Source organism: Hyperolius riggenbachi, chromosome 2, assembly GCF_040937935.1.
Source record: "Hyperolius riggenbachi isolate aHypRig1 chromosome 2, aHypRig1.pri, whole genome shotgun sequence".
Lineage (NCBI taxonomy): Eukaryota > Metazoa > Chordata > Amphibia > Anura > Hyperoliidae > Hyperolius > Hyperolius riggenbachi.
Window position 1 is genome coordinate 40,455,899 of NC_090647.1, and position 21,063 is coordinate 40,476,961.

General features: G+C 48.4%; 1 protein-coding gene across 1 annotated transcript in view; it reads left to right on the forward strand.

Moving 5' to 3' along the window:
- The window catches only part of LRRC32 (leucine rich repeat containing 32), a 60,443-nt gene that overhangs the window by 25,382 nt on the left and 13,998 nt on the right, over positions 1–21,063 (forward strand). Inside the window, exon 2 of the mRNA XM_068264717.1 lies at positions 1,096–1,186. Coding sequence (XP_068120818.1) covers positions 1,100–1,186 — 87 coding nt within the window. The 5' untranslated portion in view covers positions 1,096–1,099. The remainder of the gene's footprint in view (positions 1–1,095; positions 1,187–21,063) is intronic.

Consider the following 21,063-nt stretch of genomic DNA (forward strand, 5'->3'; position numbering starts at 1 on the left):
ACCATGTGCTTCCCTCCGCAGCTGGGATGGATAGAAGTAAAGTTATTGCCACTGTGAACCCAGATAGTCACTACAGCGATAATATTCTAAGCGTTTTAAAAAACTGATGCCGGGTATAAAGTTGCCTATTGACAACTATTGCAAAAAAATTATAAAATTTAGAATTAATAACACATAAGTAAAAAGTACATTTCTCCCAGCATAAAATGTGCTATAAATTACTTTGTTTCTGTCACTTATAGTAGGTAGTAAAAATCTGACAGGACTGACAGATTTTGGACTAGCCCATCTCCTTATAGGGGATTCTCTGGGTTTTCTTTATTTTCAAAAGCACGTAAAGAATGGCAGTTGTACAGTCCAACTGCCAGAATAGCGTGCAAATAGGTGTGAGGAGAGCTGCATCTTTGTATAGATCCTTTCCAGGGAGTGCTGGAACACAATGCATTAAGTGTGAATAGGGCCTTAAAAAGAAATAAATATGGCAGCCTCCATATTCTTCTCAGTTCAGTTGTCCTTAAGGCCCTATTAACACTTAATGAGTTGCGTTGAGTTGTGTCCCATTGCATTCCATCAGGCAGATGGGATGCAACTTAACACAACTCAACACAACTCAATGCAAGTGTAAATAACACCTACCCTCTACGGCCTGATCGCTCCCACAGCGTCCTCTTCTCCCTCTCCGTTCGCCCACAACTGGCCCCGGAAAATCCATCAGCCGGGGCCAGTCGGCAGGCGCAGAACGCTCCAGGTGATGTGAATGCAGCGGGAGCGCGCGCACTGCCGGGCCAAGCATGAGCAGATGGCCCCAAACTGCAGGACTTTTCGGAGGCCAGTTGCAGGCGAGCGGGGAGTCAGAATAGGACACTGTGGGAGGCTGAGCGATCAGGCCGTAGGGGGTAGGACGAAGCCCCAGGTATGTATATTTTAATGTTAATCCCCCATCTCAGCTACCCTTTACGAATGTCTATCTCTAACCAGTTTTAGATCTAGGAGCGGTGAGACTTTTAGAATATGTCTCTGCTGGTTTACACATTAATATAAAACTGTGAATATTGCCTCAAATTTACTATTAATTATTTATTTATATTTAAACAGAGCCATGCTCCATTATCTGATCCTATTGCTAGCAGTCGTGGTGAAGCGAGGCTGCTCCAGTCATCGCCCCCTGGATAACTGGCCCTGCATGGTAAGTCCTGACGATTTCACTACTTCTTAATACAATGGGCTCTATTCATAAAAAAGTTGTGGCGAAAAAACTCCTGGAGGGAAAATACCGCAGCGGTATTTTAGACTTCTGGGTGGTAATTCATAAAAATATTGCCAGCTGCGATGCAAGTGCGGAGATCTCCCGCTGAAAGCTGGCGGTAAGCTGTCGGAAGGCATGCGGAGACACTTCAGCCGGCAGAGTCCCTCTGTGCACTGCTCTCTCTGGAAAGGTCTGTCCCATTCACTTGTATGTAATCCGCAAAATCAGAGGAAGCGGTATTTCCCGTCCACATACCGCTTCCTCTAAACTTTATGAATGGCCATTTTGTTACTTTTTTCTAGATAAATCTAGAAAAACACTGGAGAAGGCGGAAATTTCTCGCTCTGCTGGGGGATTGTAGATTTTCATGCGGGAACAGCTTTTATGAATGCCCACTTTGCTAAATGGACGGTAAAATACGCTGTTTTGAGCGGAAAACTTGCGGTAACCTTTTATGAATAGAGCCCATAGTCTGACATATCTCCGTGTCATATCTGCAGTTGAGTTGCTTAAAGTGAATCTGAAACCTAAATTAAAAAAAAAAAAAAAAACAGACACCGAAGGAGAAGAAAGGCTCTGGGTCCTATAGAGCCTTACCGTTCCTCTCCTCATCACCTCGTTACCCCGCAGGCTCTTCCTTTTAAATCTCCCACCGCGGGATGATGTGGAAGTCTTTGGGAGCACTTGGGCGGTGGCTCTGTACTGCCCATCCGTACTGCGCATGCGAGAGAGGGCGCTCGCACGGACGCAGCACGGAGTGACCAGGGCCGGGTGTAGGTTAGCCAGGTACAGTCGCCCCCAGTATAGGATGGCCAGGCACTCTCTTCACTTCCTGTTTCTGCCTGGTGCTGTCCCCAGACTTCTGCCGCTTGAGGAAGCCGCCTCACTTGGCCTCATGGGTGGACCGGGCCTGTCTCCGACCGATTGATCGGAGAATGCCAGTGGGGAGCCAGCACAGGAACAAGCAGGCCGGGAGAGACAATAGCCGGTGGTTAATTGGTCTTCAGGAAATTGAACCCCTCAAGCCCTTACGACCAAGCTTTTCCAGCATGCCAGATCAATCCTTTCCACCAATTTTGGCCAGAAATTGACCAAAGCGATTGACTCGGTGGCCATGTGGCAGCGTTGATATCTGACAGATTTTGATCGAATTGGCTGGATATCGATGCTGAAAATCGAGTAACTTTGGGGCACCCTAAGTTTGAACATTTTTTCACAACCTGCCAAGAAATAAAAACCCTGGTACAGTCAAAATAATCCGCAAAAATGCGTTGGAAAAAATTGGAACTGTAATAATTTTCTCATCATTTTTCCTTTATAAGCGGTTTGCCAAGTTATACATTTATGACCAAAGCTGTCCCTCCCCGTAACATCACGTCTTGCGCTGGGTATGACGCAAGTAGGGCGGTACTGGGCATTAGATGTCCATCTGTATTTATGGGTGACCTCGTAGTGAAAGTCTCCGAGTGGAGAAAGTCCGGCAGATAACAATGCGGCGAGCAGTGCCAAGTTCCCGCAAGAATCTGGAAGAGACGGGAGCTCTTCCTCTGGGAAGCTTGGCTCTGCTGGGAGCTGCAGCTTTTTATAGAGCAGAACAATTCTAAACTCCTCCAGGACCTGAGAAATTATGGGCCGTGTTCTAGTGGAGGAGATATTTACATGAGCGGAGAACGCAATCTCCAAGAATCTGTCCGCTCTGATTAACTTTCCTGACCCTGGAAAACGAAACAGACATCCTGACTTCTAGGAATGAAGTTCAGATGAAAGACTCTGCGGGGCTCATCCGGATTCATGCAAGAAGACTTAAAGTGCACATGTCACTTCAAATGTGACCTTCCTCATGGTGCTGGCAAAGTATAGCACATTGTTGTGTCAGTGAGGAGAACATATGAACTACCTGCAAATATTGTTCAGTCCCTCCCCCCCATGTGCATACTTCTATGTGCATGTGTCTAGAGCCCCCCTACCATATGAGGTTCCCTTGTGTCTAGAGCCACCCCCACCATCTCTAGACAGCTTCCTGGCATCTCTAGATCTCCTCTGTCCCTCCCAATATACAGCTCCTATGTCAAGTGCTCCTTGAACATAAGGCCCCTGCCCATAGGCCCCACTGAAACCTTTGAATGTATTGCAGCTCAACTGTCAGCAGAAGTAAACATCAACATATTGCTCATATACCGCCCCCCAAAAAATGGTCCAGCCTTTCTTAAGGAAATATCTGAACTCTTATCCTGCGTAACAGTGGAACACCCTAGATGGATCATCCTGGGAGACTTCAATGCATGGGTGGATGATCACGACTCCCAGCTAGGAAGTGAACTACTTCTCATAATGAATGAACTGGGTTTCTCTCAGGCTATCAACCTCCCCACCCATACGAAAGGGCACACCCTGGATCTTATATTTCATTCCGGACTTTTAATATCACACATGGATATAAACCCAGTGGTATGGTCAGACCACCACACCATCCACTTCTCTCTGACAGCACCAGCGATAAAACACAGAGGGAAAGAACTCATAAAATACCGTTCACTGAAAGATGTCTCACCCCAGCACGTTCAGAATATCCTCAACTTCGACGCATTAACCAATCATTGCGCAGACCCAGACTCCATGGTCCTGATTTACAACCATGCAGTGTCATCTGCCTATGACGCCCTCGCTCCAGTTCGCATCAAACGATCTACACCACTTCACCATGCACGGTGGTTTGACAGCTCACTAAAGGACCTAAAGAAAGAAGTGCGCAGACTAGAAAGGAAGTGGCGAAAATCTCAGAATTCAAAAGATAAACACACCCTTGTCTCTCACCGGGAAAGCTACCAAAATGCGATCACCAAGAAAAAATCCTCCTACCTATCACAGGAGATCGCAAAGGCCGCCAACAGACCAGCCCAACTATTCCGCACAGTTGATAGACTATGTAATCCATCCTGTCTAAAACCCACTATAACTCCCTCAAAGGAGCTATGTGAGAAATTTGCCTGCTACTTTGCTGACAAAGTATCTTCTATTCGGTCTCTCATTCAGTCCACAGCACCCAAGACTCATGCAACTAATGGAAATAGCTGCAAAAACAACCTATCACCCTGGACTGATTTCAAAAGTATTAGTGAGGAAGAGATCTCAGACACCCTCTGTCGTCTCCACCAGACAACCTGCGACCTGGACCCTGGACCAACTAAACATATGCTGAAATGCCCTGACCTGCTTGGTCCAGCATTTCACAAAATAGTAAATTGCTCTCTGCAAGCAGGGAGGTTTCCTACCTCTCTAAAAGAAGGAATCATCAAGCCCCTTCTCAAAAAACCTTCCATGGATCCAGATGCTATGAGCAGCTACAGACCTGTCTCCAACCTCCCCTTCTTAGGTAAAGTTATTGAAAAGGCTGTCTATCTGCAACTTGAAACCAGGCTGTCAGTAAACAACATCCTGGACCCTCTACAATCTGGCTTTAAGAAACACCACAGCTGTGAAACAGCCCTCATCCAAGTCTGCAACGATCTGCTCATGGCAAGGGACAGAGGGGAATGCTCCATCCTAATCCTGTTGGATCTCTCAGCGGCTTTTGATACAGTTGACCATGAAATCCTGCTTAACAGACTGCAGGAGTACTGTGGCATCAGTGGATCAGTCCTCCAGTGGTTCAGATCATTCCTGACTGACAGAACACAGAGAGTATCCCTAGGACCTATAATGTCCAAACCTGCACCTCTACAATTCGGAGTGCCACAAGGATCAATCCTATCCCCTCTGCTGTTTGCAATCTACATGTTGCCACTCGGTACACTTATCCAACGACATGGCCTGACGTACCACTGCTACGCCGATGACACACAGCTATACCTGTCCTTCAAACCTGGTGGAACAGACCCTACCCCAAAAATAAACTCTTGCTTAGCTGAGCTTCAGGCATGGATGAATGATAACTGGTTGAAACTGAATGCTGACAAAACTGAGGTCCTGTTTGTCCAAAGCCAGTGCTCGCCATCAAAACAGCTCTATCCTAAAGCAACACCAATCAGGATTGGGAATTCAGACATAAACAGCTCCAACCTTGTGCGCAGCCTTGGCGTACTAATCGATGGGGAATTGAGTTTCAGAAACCAAATTTCATCTGTAGTTAAATCTTCCTTCTTTCATCTGAAGAACATTGCAAAGATTAAACATCTGATTCCCCCAGAGGATCTTCAAACCCTAGTCCACGCCTTCATCACATCACGGCTGGACTACTGCAATGCCCTTTATGCTGGCCTCCCCAAAAAAGACTTGCGTCGCCTGCAATTAGTGCAGAATGCTGCTGCCAGATTGCTAACAAACCAGCCTCGCCACTGTCACATTACACCGATCCTTCGCTCACTGCACTGGCTACCAGTAGAATGGAGAATACTCTTCAAGATTGGACTGCTGACATTCAAATCCCTGCACAATCTGGGCCCTGGATACATGAAGGACTTGCTGAAGCTGCACCACACCTCTCACAACCTCAGATCAGCAAGTTCTATAAACTTGGTCACTCCCAGAGTGCACCTCAAAAAATCTGGAGACAGAGCCTTCTGTCATGCTGCCCCTACTCTTTGGAACTCCCTACCACACCCAGTAAAGACAGCACCATCCCTGGAGCTATTCAAATCCAGACTGAAAAGCCACCTGTTTAGCCTGGCATTTCCAGATTTATAAAATTCTTCCCCTGTACCACGATGGTCGGAGCCATGCTTATGCGCTTTGAGTCCCACGGGAGAAAAGCGCTTTACAAATGTTGTTTGTTGTTGTTGTTGTTGTTTGTCCCTCCCCTATACAGTTCCCTGGTGTCTAGTGGTCATCCCTCCCTCCCTTACACTGTTCCCTGGTGTCTAATGGTCCTAACCCCCCCCCCCCCCCCCCGTACAATTACCTAGTGTCTGGTTCTGGTTTTGGAATAGGGACTACATAGCATCACAAGTTATTGATGTAAACTCTTGAACCCCCACAAAGCATGAAAGGTGTCACGCCCTACAGAAGAGCAGTGTGGTGCTCAGGAGCCAGAGGCCAAGTGGTCATGTGAACATGATAATAATATTTTTGAAGCCAAAGGATGGGAGGGAGCAAAGATGGAAGGAGGGAAATTAGTTACCATTGCTATTTTATCCCAGTATCCTTTCTAAACAATGGCCACAACCAACTGAAATCATGCTAATGCTAATAAGGCAGGTGAAAACGTATGACCACATATCAATCAGTATTTTAAGTGTTAGTTCACTAAAGAAGCTTAACATGTGATAAGCTTTCACAGTGAAAGTCTCATAAACTCCATAAGTTATCACCTCTGTAGTTCTTCTTACTTGCAGTAGATAGGGAGCGAAGGAGCACAGGCATGCAGGATGTAGCTCCACCCCTCCTGCTGCCAGGAGGACTATTACAGAATTACAGCTAGCCTGTGTAGGACAGCCAGGGAAGGGGAGAGAGAGAGTCTGGCTGTGTGTGGCTCTTTGTGTGCCTACTGTTTACATTTCTTCTCTATACAGAGTTCCCTTCTGCATGAACTAATAAAAAAAATAAAGCAGACAGCTCAGAATGCTTCACTTCACATTGCTGTCTGTAGAAACACTCAACTTAATGACAGATGAGGACATGTGATAATTCCTCACACACTTTACAGTTGTTATCACTTGCATTCTTCTCTGTAAATTAACATCCTGTCTTTAAAGAGACACTGTAACATCAAAAAGTTCCCCTGGGAGGTACTCACCTCGGGAGGGGGAAGCCTCAGGATCCTAATGAGGCTTCCCCCGTCCTCCTCTGTCCCACGGGGGTCTCGCTGCAGCCCTCCGAACAGCGGCCAGACAAATCCGTCAGCTTGTTCAATATTTACCTTTTCAGGCTCCAGCGGGGGCGCTGTTGCGGCTTTCGGCTCCGAAGTAGACGGAACTACCCGATTTCAGTCGGGTCCGCTCTACTGCGCAGGCGCCGGAGACCCGATGGCGATCGGGTATTCCCGCCTATTTCGGAGCCGAGAGCCGCCACAGCACCTGCGCAGGAGCCGGGAAGGTAAATATTTACTTCACCACTGTTCAGAGGGCTGCAGCGAGACCCCCGAGGGACGGAGGACAGTGTGGGAAGCCTCATTGGGACCCTGAGGCTTCCCCCTCCCGAGGTGAGTACCCCCCAGGGGAACTTTTTGATGTTACACATTTTCTTTAACTTTAGAATTCTGTTGTATTTTTATGATTGAAAGCTTAACTTTAGAAATCACTCCTTAACTTAAGGACAGAATCCTTATTTTAAGGTTTGCCTGAGGTAATCTGCTTAGTGAATACTACATGCTTTTACCACCATGGTGATAACAGTAAAAACAGCACAGAATCGTTAATAAAGACAGAAGATGAGTATAGTGGATTGTGGCCAATGGCTTTTGGGTTTTCGAAAGCACTTTATAACATCCCTTCTGCTCCTCCAGCCTCTCCACCTTGTAAGACTTCTTCCAGCGATGAGTAATTCCCTGTGAAAGTGCACAATCATCTCCCTGGAGAGCGCTTTAGGAAGTGCTGTTTGCTGGAATGTGAAGATCTTTTTCTCCTTTTTTTTTTTTTTTTTTATGGAAATGTTTACCATTCCACTGCTTGTCTCCCAGCATCTGCAGCTCACACAGGCCAGCTCCATTCAAGAACTTCAAAGACCTGAAGAAGGCACTGACTGCGGGGAATGTGTTTTATGTGCAGTAATCTCATCTAACTCATGTTCCTCCCGCTAAACCCCACAACACCAAATGCCGCAATTAATACTGCAGCCTGGAACGTACAGTGACACTTAAATCCTTCCCAGGGTTCCAAGCCAAGTGCTAGAAAGTGCTCACGTTCCTGCCCCGGAGGCCGGCTGCAGAATTACAGTGCAGAGAGACTTAACTGTTTAAAGGAACCCAAAGTGTGAGACCAGGCCCGGCCCGCTCATGAGGCGGGGTGAAACATTTGCCTCAGGCGGCAGATCTGGGGGGGGGGGGGGGGGGGGCGGCACGCCTGTCTGTGGATGCTGGGTGCCGCCCGCCGAGCTGGAGGGGTAGCTGGCAGAAAGGGGGTATTGGGCCTAGCGGTGGGGAGGGGGGTCGGACCCCCTCCCTCCCTCGCCTGGGTCCCCCGATCTGCGCTCCTCCTCCAGCGTTAAGTAACCAGCGTGCATAAAGATGAAGAGGCAACGGGCGGGGGAATCACTCACCTCTTCCGCGTTCCATCGTGTGCTCCACTGACGTCACTTCCGGCAATGTCGCCCACTGTATTGTAAGTGGACGGCCTTGCAGGAAGTGCCGTCAGTGGAGCGCACAATGGAACGCGGAAGAGGTGAGGGATTCCCCCGCCCATTGCCTCTTCATCTTTATGCACGCTAGTTACTTAACGCTGGAGGAGGAGCGCAGATCGGGGGACCCAGGCGAGGGAGGGGGGTCCGACCCCCTCCGCACTGCTAGGCCCAATACCCCCTCTCTGTCAGCTACCCCTCCAGCTAGGCGCCCCCCCCCACCCACGGCTGGTGGTGGTGGTGGGGGGGGGAAGCGATTTTTTTCTAATTATGCCTCAGGCGGCAAAAAGTCTAGGGCCGGCCCTGTGTGAGACCTATGGAAGCTGCCATATTTATTTCCTGTTAAACAATACCCGTTTCCTGGCTGTTCTGCTGATCTTTCTGGTCAGTAGGGTCTAAATCACACACCTGAAATAAGCATGCAGCTAATCTTGTCTGATTGGTCAGAGGCTGAGCACCTGATTTGCATACTTGTTCAGGGTCTATGGCTTAAAGTATTAGAGGCAGAGGATCAGCAGGACAGCCAGGCAATGTGCATTATTTGTTTTTTTGCAAATCCTGCAAAAGCAACATCGCAATGCAATGGAGAGAAAAGCTGCATTGTGCATTATATCTGCAGTGCAACACATACAGTGAAGCATACAATTCATTTATACAATACATTCAAAGTATGCTTCACTGCAACTGTTACTGCCCCATTATCCAGTATAGTACTGCATGCATCACGTTACTCCAGTGGGTTCTGCAGAAACGCAATGCATAAATGTGAACATATTATTACAATATAATTGCATTGTATTAGCAATGTGATTAAATTGTCAGACGCAACAAGTGGCATAAATTCCATGTGCAGCAGTGCCCCTCCCATTCCATGTGCAGCCCCCTCTCCCATGTGTAACATCCATGTATTGCAGCCCCTCCCATTCCATGTGCAGTCCCCTCTTCCATGTATACCCTCCATGTACTGCAGCCCCTCCCATCCCATGTGCAGCCCCCTCTTCCATGTGTAACATCCATGTGCTGCAGCCCCTCCCATTCCATGTGTTGCCCCCTCTTCCATGTGTAATCTCCATGTACAGCAGCTTTTCCCATTCCATGTGCAGCCCCCTCTCCCATGTATACCCTCCATGTACTGCAGCCCCTCCCATCCCATGTGCAGCCCCCTATTCTATGTGTAACATCCATGTACAGCAGCCCCTTCCCATTCCATGTGCAGCCCCCTCTTCCATGTGTATCATCCATGTACTGCAGCCCCCCTCCCATTTCTTGTGCAGCTCCCCTTCCACGTGCATCATCCATGTACTGTAGCCTCTCCCATTCCATGTGCAGCCCCCTCTTCCATGTGTATCATCCATGTACAGCAGCCCCCTCCCATTCCATGTGCAGCCCCCTCTTCCTTGTGTACCCTTCATGTACTGCAGGCAGCCCCTCCCATCTCATGTGCAGTTCCCTCTTCCATGTGTATCATCCATGCACAGCAGCCCCTCCAATTCCATGTGCAGCCCCCCTCTTCCATGTGTATCATCCATGTACAGCAGCCCCTACCATTCCATGTGCAGCCCCCTCTTCCATGTGTATCATCCATGTACAGCAGCCCCTCCCATTCCAGGTGCAGGCCCCTCTTCCATGTGTATCATCCATGTACAGCAGCCCCTCCCATTCCATGTGCAGGCCCCTCTTCCATGTGTAACATCCATGTACAGCAGCCCCTCCCATCCCATGTGCAGCCCCCTCTTCCATGTGTATCATCCATGTACTGCAGCCCCTCCCATTCCATGTGCAGGCCCCTCTTCCATGTGTAACATCCATGTACAGCAGCCCCTCCCATTCCATGTGAGGCCCCCTCTTCCATGTGTAACATCTATGGACAGCAGCCCCTCCCATCTCATGTGCAGTCCCCTCTTCCATGTGCATCATCCATGTACTGCAGCCCCCCTCCCATTCCATGTGCAGGCCCCTCTTCCATATGTAACATCCATGTACAGCAGTGCCCCTCCCATTCCATGTGCAGTCCCCCTCTTCCATGTGTATCATCCATGTACAGCAGCCCCTCCATTCCATGTGCAGCCCCCTCTTCCATGTGTATCATCCATGTACTGCAGCCCCCCTCCCATTTCTTGTGCAGCTCCCCTTCCACGTGCATCATCCATGTACTGTAGCCTCTCCCATTCCATGTGCAGCCCCCTCTTCCATGTGTATCATCCATGTACAGCAGCCCCCTCCCATTCCATGTGCAGCCCCCTCTTCCTTGTGTACCCTTCATGTACTGCAGGCAGCCCCTCCCATCTCATGTGCAGTTCCCTCTTCCATGTGTATCATCCATGCACAGCAGCCCCTCCAATTCCATGTGCAGCCCCCCTCTTCCATGTGTATCATCCATGTACAGCAGCCCCTACCATTCCATGTGCAGCCCCCTCTTCCATGTGTATCATCCATGTACAGCAGCCCCTCCCATTCCAGGTGCAGGCCCCTCTTCCATAGTCCCCAACAGTCCCGATTTGATCGGGACTGTACCGATTTGGGGGGCCCCTCCCGCCATCCCGCGCTGCCCCCCTTCTGTCCCGGCCGCTGGGCAGAGAGAAGGAAAAAAATTGATCGAGGCACCAGCCCCGGGGATCTGCATGCGGGATGGATTGCCGCCGCTATTTATTTCTCCCTCCCTCCTTCCTAATGTGTCCCCCAGTGTCCCCGGCTTCCCCCCGCACAGTAATATGGGCAGCGGAGCGGGCAGTGAGTCTTACCACTGCCTCTCCGCTGCGTACCGGGATCTCCTCTGATCTTCTCGCTTCCTGTGACGTCACAGGAAGCGAGAAGATCAGAGGAGATCCCGGTACGCAGCGAAGAGGCAGTGGTAAGACTCACTGCCCGCTCTGCTGCCCATATTACTGTGCGGGGGGAAGCCGGGGACACTGGGGGACATATTAGGAGGGAGGGAGAAGGATAATGATGGCGGCGGCGGCCATACATGCCGCATACCGGGCGGGCTGGTGCCTCGATCGGCTTTTTTTCCCCTCTCTCTCTGCCTGGCCACCCCCCTCCTCCTCCTCACCACCACCACCCCGGCACCCTCCCATTTGGGAGTAATTTAAAAACAAAATTATTTAAAAAAAAACAACTTTTTTTTCCCCTGGGGTGGGCGTGACTAGGGGGTTGGGGGCGTGGCCAGGGGTGTGGCCTAATTGTCCCGTTTTGGGACATTGAAATGTTGGGAGGTATGCCCTCTTCCATGTGTATCATCCATGTACAGCAGCCCCTCCCATCCCATGTGCAGGCCCCTCTTCCATGTGTAACATCCATGTACAGCAGCCCCTCCCATCCCATGTGCAGCCCCCTCTTCCATGTGTATCATCCATGTACTGCAGCCCCTCCCATTCCATGTGCAGGCCCCTCTTCCATGTGTAACATCCATGTACAGCAGCCCCTCCCATTCCATGTGAGGCCCCCTCTTCCATGTGTAACATCTATGGACAGCAGCCCCTCCCATCTCATGTGCAGTCCCCTCTTCCATGTGCATCATCCATGTACTGCAGCCCCCCTCCCATTCCATGTGCAGGCCCCTCTTCCATATGTAACATCCATGTACAGCAGTGCCCCTCCCATTCCATGTGCAGTCCCCCTCTTCCATGTGTATCATCCATGTACAGCAGCCCCTCCATTCCATGTGCAGCCCCCTCTTCCATGTGTATCATCCATGTACAGCAACCCCTCCCATTCCATGTGCAGGCCCCTCTTCCATGTGCATCATCCATGTACAGCAGCCCCTCCCATTCCATGTACAGCCCCCTCTTCCATGTGTATCATCCATGTACAGCAACCCCTCCCATTCCATGTGCAGCCCCTCTTCCATGTGTATCATCCATGTACAGCAGCCCCTCCCATTCCATGTGCAGGCCCCTCTTCCATGTGTAACATCTATGGACAGCAGCCCCTCTCTTTCATGTAAAAGCTCTCCTGGGCATCAGCTTCCGCTTCCCATTTTTCTGCTTTCTCTTTTATATGCAGCAACAACCACTATTTCATGACCAGGTACCACCTTGGGCTGCAGCCGCCCAAGGCCAGGGCCTTTTCGGCCTTCCCCGAAAACCAGTCCTGCTCACCAGTGCTTTATTGATCATGTTAGCATGTTTTTTGATACTTTAAATCTTAGGCTAAGGCAGGGTGAAGGAACTGTTAATGTAACACACAGCCCTCTATAAATAACCCCCTTTGTTTGCATGTTTTAAGCTGTACAAGCTGAAGGCTGTATACACGCTGTTCTGCTGTTACAGTTCTCAGTAAAATGTCAAAGCTGGTGTGAGACATGTGATTTCCTTACGCAATAACATCTGTTGCCGCTCCATGTGCCGGGACTTCATGTGAACCAGATGTCTGTACACAGCTACGACAATTAGCGCAAACTCCTCCGACTTCAGTCACGGGATTTCATCCCATCCCCTGATGCCAGCACCACATGCCCGATGGCTGGCCTGTAACAAATTATCACCATGCTGAAGCACAACACATGGCAATGAGACAGCTCTGTCATAGGGGAGACATAGAGAACAAGCATACAAGATGGCAGTTGTTAAAGTGGACCTGAACCGAGAGGGATATGGAGGCTGACATATTAATGTCCATTTAAATAATGCTAATTGCCTGGCTGTCCTGCTGATCCTCTTCATCTAATACCTTTAGCCATAGACCCTAAACAAGCATGCAAATCAGATTGTACAGTACTGGAGGGAAAAAAACAAAGACAAACGGGAGCCCAAATGGTGCAGAATTTCACAGGTATTGGGTATAAAAAAGTACTTTATAGGGAAGCAGGAGATTTGGGCGCATGAGACAAGTGGACAAAAAGGGCGCCCCATTCACTCCCATTATAAATATAGTTTACCGGGCGCCGAACAGGGAAAAAAAGGCGCCGGAGATTATTAATGTTTTACAAACGGCGCCCGGAGATTTTTAAGGATTTATAACTATGTTTGTGATGATTTAACTTTACAAAATGAGCCGTGACGAATAACGTTTATAAAGATACTAAATCACTATTTCTAAAACATTATTATCCACCCCAAAAAATTATTTACATTTTTTTATTTACATTTTTTATTTATTTATTAATGTCTGTAAAACATTATTATCCATAGGGGGTCTTAGGTTTAGGCACCAACAGGGGGGTCTTAGGTTTAGGCACCAACAGGGGGGTCTTAGGTTTAGGCACCAACAGGGGGGTCTTAGGTTTAGGTACCAACAGGGGGGTCTTAGGTTTAGGCACCAACTGGGGGGTCTTAGGTTTAGGCACCAACAGGGGGGTCTTAGGTTTAGGCACCAACTGGGGGGTCTTAGGTTTAGGCACCAACAGGGGGGTCTTAGGTTTAGGCACCAACAGGGGGGTCTTAGGTTTAGGCACCAACAGGGGGGTCTTAGGTTTAGGCACCAACTGGGGGGTCTTAGGTTTAGGCACCAACTGGGGGGTCTTAGGTTTAGGCACCAACAGGGGGGTCTTAGGTTTAGGCACCAACAGTGGGGTCTTAGGTTTAGGCACCAACAGGGGGGTCTTAGGTTTAGGCACCAACAGGGGGGTCATAGGTTTAGGCACCAACAGGGGGGTCTTAGGTTTAGACACCCACAGGGGGGTCTTAGGTTTAGGCACCAACAGGGGGTCTAGGGGTTAGGGATAGGTACAGGGAGGGTTTTAACAAACGTAAATATCAGTTTCAGTTTACAAATACGGAAGATTAACGTTTTAAGAATTGCCGATCTCATACACATTATTTAGTGATTTATAAATTCTTAAAACACTATTTCTAAACGAAATTCTACACAATATTTCAATAAACGATAATACTGTTTATCGTTTACACCACGCGGCCTTTTTTCCCGACGCCCTTTTTTGATGTACACCTTCATAGATGGGTACCCACAAAGGTGGGTTGCAAAGGGGGCAACTGACCACTTCAGGCAGGTGGAGTGTTTTAAACCTGACTCCACTCAGGTCTACTAGCAGTCCTGGACTCGGTCGCTCTCTTAGCAAAAAACCTGCGCCCCTTGGATAGGTGCGCAAGGCTCCCCTCCCAGAAGGGTGGGGGGAGTAAGGTACAGTAGAGAGTAAAGAGGCGCCCAATGTATATAAAACACTTTAAAATCAATAAAAATGAAAAAAGGTTGAGTTGGCTTACCTCACAGACGACAAACTCACTTTAGGTAAGGAAGTTTAATTGAATATTAAGCATTATTAAGCATTAATGCTTAATATTAAATCAAACTTCCTTACCTAAAGTGAGTTTGTAGTCTGTGAGGTAAGCCAACTCAACCTTTTTTCATTTTTATTGATTTTAAAGTGTTTTATATACATTGGGTGCCTCTTTACCCTCTAATGCAAATCAGATGCTTCTGACTGAAGTCTGACTAGATTAGCCCCATGATTGTTTCGGGTGTGTGACCCAGATACTACTGAAGCCAAAGAGGACAGCCAGGCAACTGGTATTGGTTGAGGAAAGAATTATGGAAGCCTCCACCTCCCTATCACTTCAGGTGTACTTTAACCACTTGCCGACCGCGCACTCATAATGCGCGTCGGCAAAGTGGCAGCTGCAGGGCCAGCGACGCAGATCTGCGTCGCCGGCTGCAGGCTAATTAATCAGGAAGCAGCCGCTCGCACAAGCGGCTGCTTCCTGTCAATTCACAGCGGGGGGCTCCAATTCACAGCGATCGCGGCTCGCAGGCTAAATGTAAACACAATCGGAAATAATCCGCTTTGTTTACATTTGTACAACGCTGCTAACAGTAGCAGCGTTGTACCAGATCAGCGATCCCCGGCCAATCAGCGGCCGGGGATCGCTGTCACATGACAGGCAGGAGCCTGTTAGAGGCTGCACAGGACAGATCCGTTTCTGTGCAGCCTCCGATCTCCGGGGAAGGGAGGGAGGAGAGGGAGAGGGGAATCCTGCGGTGGAGGGGGCTTTGAGGTGCCCCCCCGCCAGCCACACACAGGCAGGAGCAATCAGACCCCCCCCAGCACATCATCCCCCTAGTGGGGAAAAAAGGGGGGCGATCTGGTCGCTCTGCCTGGTGTTTGATCTGTGCTGGGGGCTGTAGAGCCCACGCAGCACAGATCAGCGAAAACAGCGCTGGTCCTTAAGGGGGGGTAAAGGCTGGGTCATCAAGTGGTAAAGTGGACCTGAGCGGAGAGGGATATGGAGGCTGACATATTTCCTTTTAAATATTGCAGATTGCCTGGCTGTCCTGCTGATCTTCTTCCTATAATGCCTGGAGAACACCATGTAATTTCTTGTCAGATAGACAGGTCAAATCGATTAGTTTTTTTGTAAAAAAGAGATCCAAAAATCGATCAGAAAAATATCGGAAATCAGATTGGACATGTCGGAAATAATCGATTTAACCCATCTATCTGACGGGAAATTGCATGGTGGGTACCAGACATAACACCTTAATGCCTGGTGCACACAATGCAATTTTTACGGTAGATTGATGGTCAAATATTTTTTTTCCAACAGGTCCGATATGATTTCCGATCGTCTATCTTATTGAATTTGTATAAAAGTGATCAGAAAATCGATCAGAAAGACGACCGGAAATCATATCAGATCTGTCAAAAATAATCAATTTGACCGCCAATCTGATGGAAAATTGCATTGTGTCTACTAGGTATTAGCCATACAACCTTGACAATCATGCAGATCAGATGTTTCTGACTGAAGTCTGACTAGATGAAACCCATGATTGTTTCAGGTGGGTAACCTAGATACTACTGCAGCCAAAGACAAACAGATCAGCAGTATAGCCAGGCAACTGGTATTGGTTAAAAGGAAATAAATATGGAAACCTCCACCTCCCTATCACTTCAGGTTTAAACTTTAAAGTGCACCTGGACTATGGATGTCTTTTTTTTAATAAAAGAGGTATTTGTGTGTTCTCTGTAGTGGCGTAACTAGAAATCACTGAGCCCCCCTGCGTAAATGTGGAGGAATGTGTAGCCAGGTATAGGTCCCCTCAGTATAGCTAGGTATAGGTCCCCCCAGTATAGCTAGGTATAGGTCCCCTCAGTATAGCTAGGTATAGGTGCCCTCATTATAGCTAGGTATAGGTCCCCTCAGTATAGCTAGGTAAAGGTTCCCTCAGTATAGCTAGGTATAGGTCCCCTCAGTATAGCTAGGTATAGGTGCCCTCATTATAGCTAGGTATAGGTCCCCTCAGTATAGCTAGGTAAAGGTCCCCTCAGTATAGCTAGGTATAGGTCCCCTCAGTATAGCTAGTTATAGGTCCCCTCAGTATAGCTAGGTATAGGTCCCCTCAGTATAGCTAGGTATAGGTCCCCTCAGTATAGCTAGGTATAGGTCCCCTCAGTATAGCTAGGTATAGGTCCCCTCAGTATAGCTAGTTATAGGTCCCCTCAGTATAGCTAGGTATAGGTCCCCTCAGTATAGCTAGGTATAGGTCCCCTCAGTATAGCTAGTTATAGGTCCCCTCAGTATAGCTAGGTATAGGTCCCCTCAGTATAGCTAGGTATAGGTGCCCTCATTATAGCTAGGTATAGGTCCCCTCAGTATAGCTAGGTAAAGGTCCCCTCAGTATAGCTAGGTATAGGTCCCCTCAGTATAGCTAGTTATAGGTCCCCTCAGTATAGCTAGGTATAGGTCCCCTCAGTATAGCTAGGTATAGGTCCCCTCAGTATAGCTAGGTATAGGTCCCCTCAGTATAGCTAGGTATAGGTCCCCTCAGTATAGCTAGGTATAGGTCCCCTCAGTATAACCAGGTATAGGTCCCCTCAGTATAGCTAGGTATAGGTCCCCTCAGTATAGTTAGGTATAGGTCCCCTCAGTATAGCTAGGTATAGGCCCCTCAGTATAGCTAGTTATAGGTGCCCTCAGTATAGCTAGGTATAGGTCCCCTCAGTATAGCCAGGTATAGGTCCCCCCAGTATAGCTAGGTATAGGTCCCCTCAGTATAGCTAGGTATAGGTCCCCTCAGTATAGCCAGGTATAGGTCCCCCCAGTATAGCTAGGTATAGGTCCCCTCAGTATAGCCAGGTATAGGTCCCCCCAGTATAGCTAGGTATAAGTCCCCTCAGTATAGCTAGGTATAGGTCCCCTCAGTATAGCTAGTTATAGGTCCCCTCAGTATAGCTAGTTATAGGTGCCCTCAGTATAGCTAGGTATAGGTCCCCTCAGTATAGCTAGGTATAGGTCCCCTCAGTATAGCCAGGTATAGGTGCCCTCAGTATAGCTAGGTATAGGTGCTCTCTTTATAGCTAGGTATAGGTGCCTTCATTATAGCTAGGTATAGGTGCCCTCATTATAGCTAGGTATAGGTCTCCTCAGTATATCTAGGTATAGGTCCACTCAGTATAGCTAGGTATAGGTCCCCTCAGTATAGCTAGTAGTTATAGGTCCCCTCAGTATAGCTAGGTATAGGTCCCCTCAGTATAGCTAGGTATACGTCCCCTCAGTATAGCCAGGTATAGGTCCTCTCAGTATAGCTAGGTATATAGGTCCCTTCAGTATAGCTAGGTATAGGTCCCCTCAGTAAAGCCAGGTATAGGTCCCCTCAGTAAAGCCAGGTATAGGTCCCCTCAGTAAAGCCAGGTATAGGTCCCCTCAGTAAAGCCAGGTATAGGTCCCCTCAGTAAAGCCAGGTATAGGTCCCCTCAGTATAGCCAGGTATAGGTCCCCTCAGTATAGCTAGGTATAGGTCCTCTCAGTATAGCTAGGTATAGGCCCCCTCAGTATAGCCAGGTATAGGTCCTCTCAGTATAGCTAGGTATAGGTCCCCTCAGTATAGCTAGGTATAGGTCCCCTCAGTATAGCCAGGTATAGGTGCCCTCAGTATAGCCAGGTATAGGTCCCCTCAGTATAGCTAGGTATATGTCCCCTCAGTATAGCTAGGTATAGGTCCCCTCAGTATAGCTAGGTATAGGTGCCCTCATTATAGCTAGGTATAGGTCCCCTCAGTATAGCTAGTTATAGGTCCCCTCAGTATAGCTAGGTATAGGTCCCCTCATTATAGCTAGGTATAGGTCCCCTCAGTATAGCTAGTTATAGGTCCCCTCAGTATAGCTAGGTGTAGGTCCCCTCAGTATAGCCAGGTGTAGGTCCCTCTCAGTATAGCTAGGTATAGGTCCCCTCAATATAGCTAGGTATAGGGGCCCTCATTATAGCTAGGTATAGGTCCCCTCAGTGTAGCTAGGTATAGGTCCCCTCAGTATAGCTAGGTATAGGTCCACTCAGTATAGCTAGGTATAGGTCCCCCCAGTATAGCTAGGTATAGGTGCCCTCACTATAGCTAGGTATAGGCCCCCTCAGTATAGCTAGGTATAGGTGCCCCCAGTATAGCTAGGTATAGGTGCCCTCACTATAGCTAGGTATAGGTCCCCTCAGTATAGCTAGGTATAGGTGCCCTCATTATAGCTAGGTATAGGTCCCCTCAGTATAGCTAGGTAAAGGTGCCTTCATTATAGCTAGGTATAGGTGCCCTCATAGCTAGGTATAGGTCTCCTCAGTATAGTTAGGTATAGGTCCCCTCAGTATAGCCAGGTATAGGTCCTCTCAGTATAGCTAGGTATATAGGTCCCTTCAGTATAGCTAGGTATAGGTCCCCTCAGTAAAGCCAGGTATAGGTCCCCTCAGTAAAGCCAGGTATAGGTCCCCTCAGTAAAGCCAGGTATAGGTCCCCTCAGTAAAGCCAGGTATAGGTCCCCTCAGTATAGCCAGGTATAGGTCCCCTCAGTATAGCTAGGTATAGGTCCTCTCAGTATAGCTAGGTATAGGCCCCCTCAGTATAGCCAGGTATAGGTCCTCTCAGTATAGCTAGGTATAGGTCCCCTCAGTATAGCTAGGTATAGGTCCCCTCAGTATAGCCAGGTATAGGTGCCCTCAGTATAGCCAGGTATAGGTCCCCTCAGTATAGCTAGGTATATGTCCCCTCAGTATAGCTAGGTATAGGTCCCCTCAGTATAGCTAGGTATAGGTGCCCTCATTATAGCTAGGTATAGGTCCCCTCAGTATAGCTAGTTATAGGTCCCCTCAGTATAGCTAGGTATAGGTCCCCTCATTATAGCTAGGTATAGGTCCCCTCAGTATAGCTAGTTATAGGTCCCCTCAGTATAGCTAGGTGTAGGTCCCCTCAGTATAGCCAGGTGTAGGTCCCTCTCAGTATAGCTAGGTATAGGTCCCCTCAATATAGCTAGGTATAGGGGCCCTCATTATAGCTAGGTATAGGTCCCCTCAGTGTAGCTAGGTATAGGTCCCCTCAGTATAGCTAGGTATAGGTCCACTCAGTATAGCTAGGTATAGGTCCCCCCAGTATAGCTAGGTATAGGTGCCCTCACTATAGCTAGGTATAGGCCCCCTCAGTATAGCTAGGTATAGGTGCCCCCAGTATAGCTAGGTATAGGTGCCCTCACTATAGCTAGGTATAGGTCCCCTCAGTATAGCTAGGTATAGGTGCCCTCATTATAGCTAGGTATAGGTCCCCTCAGTATAGCTAGGTAAAGGTGCCTTCAGTATAGCTAGGTAAAGGTGCCTTCATTATAGCTAGGTATAGGTGCCCTCATAGCTAGGTATAGGTCTCCTCAGTATAGTTAGGTATAGGTCCCCTCAGTATAGCCAGGTATAGGTCCTCTCAGTATAGCTAGGTATATAGGTCCCCTCAGTATAGCTAGGTAAAAGTCCCCTCAGTATAGCTAGGTATAGGTCCCCTCAGTATAGCCAGGTATATGTCCCCTCAGTATAGCTAAGTATAGGTGCCCTCATTATAGCTAAGTATAGGCCCCTTCAGTATAGCCGGGTATAGGTCCTCTCACTATAGCTAAGTATAGGTCCCCTCAGTATAGCCAGGTATAGGTGCCCTCATTATAGCTAGGTATCGGTGCCCTCATTATGGCTAGGTATAGGTGCCCTCATTATAGCTAGGTATAGGTCCCCTCAGTATAGCTAGGTATAGGTGCCCTCAGTATAGCTAGGTATAGGTCCCCTCATTATAGCTAGGTATAGGTCCCCTCAGTAAAGCTAGGTATAGATCCCCTCATTATAGCTAGGCATAGGTCCCCTCAGTATAGCTAGTTATAGGTCCCCTCAGTATAGCTAGGTATGGGTGCTCTCATTATAGCTAGGTATAGGTGCCCTCATTATAGCCAGGTATAGGTGCTCTCTTTATAGCTAGGTATAGGTCTCCTCAGTATAGCTAGGTATAGGTCCCCTCAGTATAGCTAGGTATAGGTCCCCTCATTATAGCTAGGTATAGGTCTCCTCAGTATAGCTAGGTAAAGGTCCCCTCAGTATAGCTAGGTATAGGTCCCCTCATTATAGCTAGGTATAGGTCTCCTCAGTATAGCTAGGTAAAGGTCCCCTCAGTATAGCTAAGTATAGGTCCCCTCAGTATAGCCAGCATGGGCGTCCGCAGAAAATTTTCCAGGGGGGGGCAAAAAGTGGGGAGTTAAAAATTTGGGCTGGTGTTGTGTGGCGCGCGTAGCGCGCCAAAAAATGGAGCTACGTCATGCGGCGCGCGTAGCGCGCCGCGCCGAAAAATGGGTGTGGTCATGAACCAGA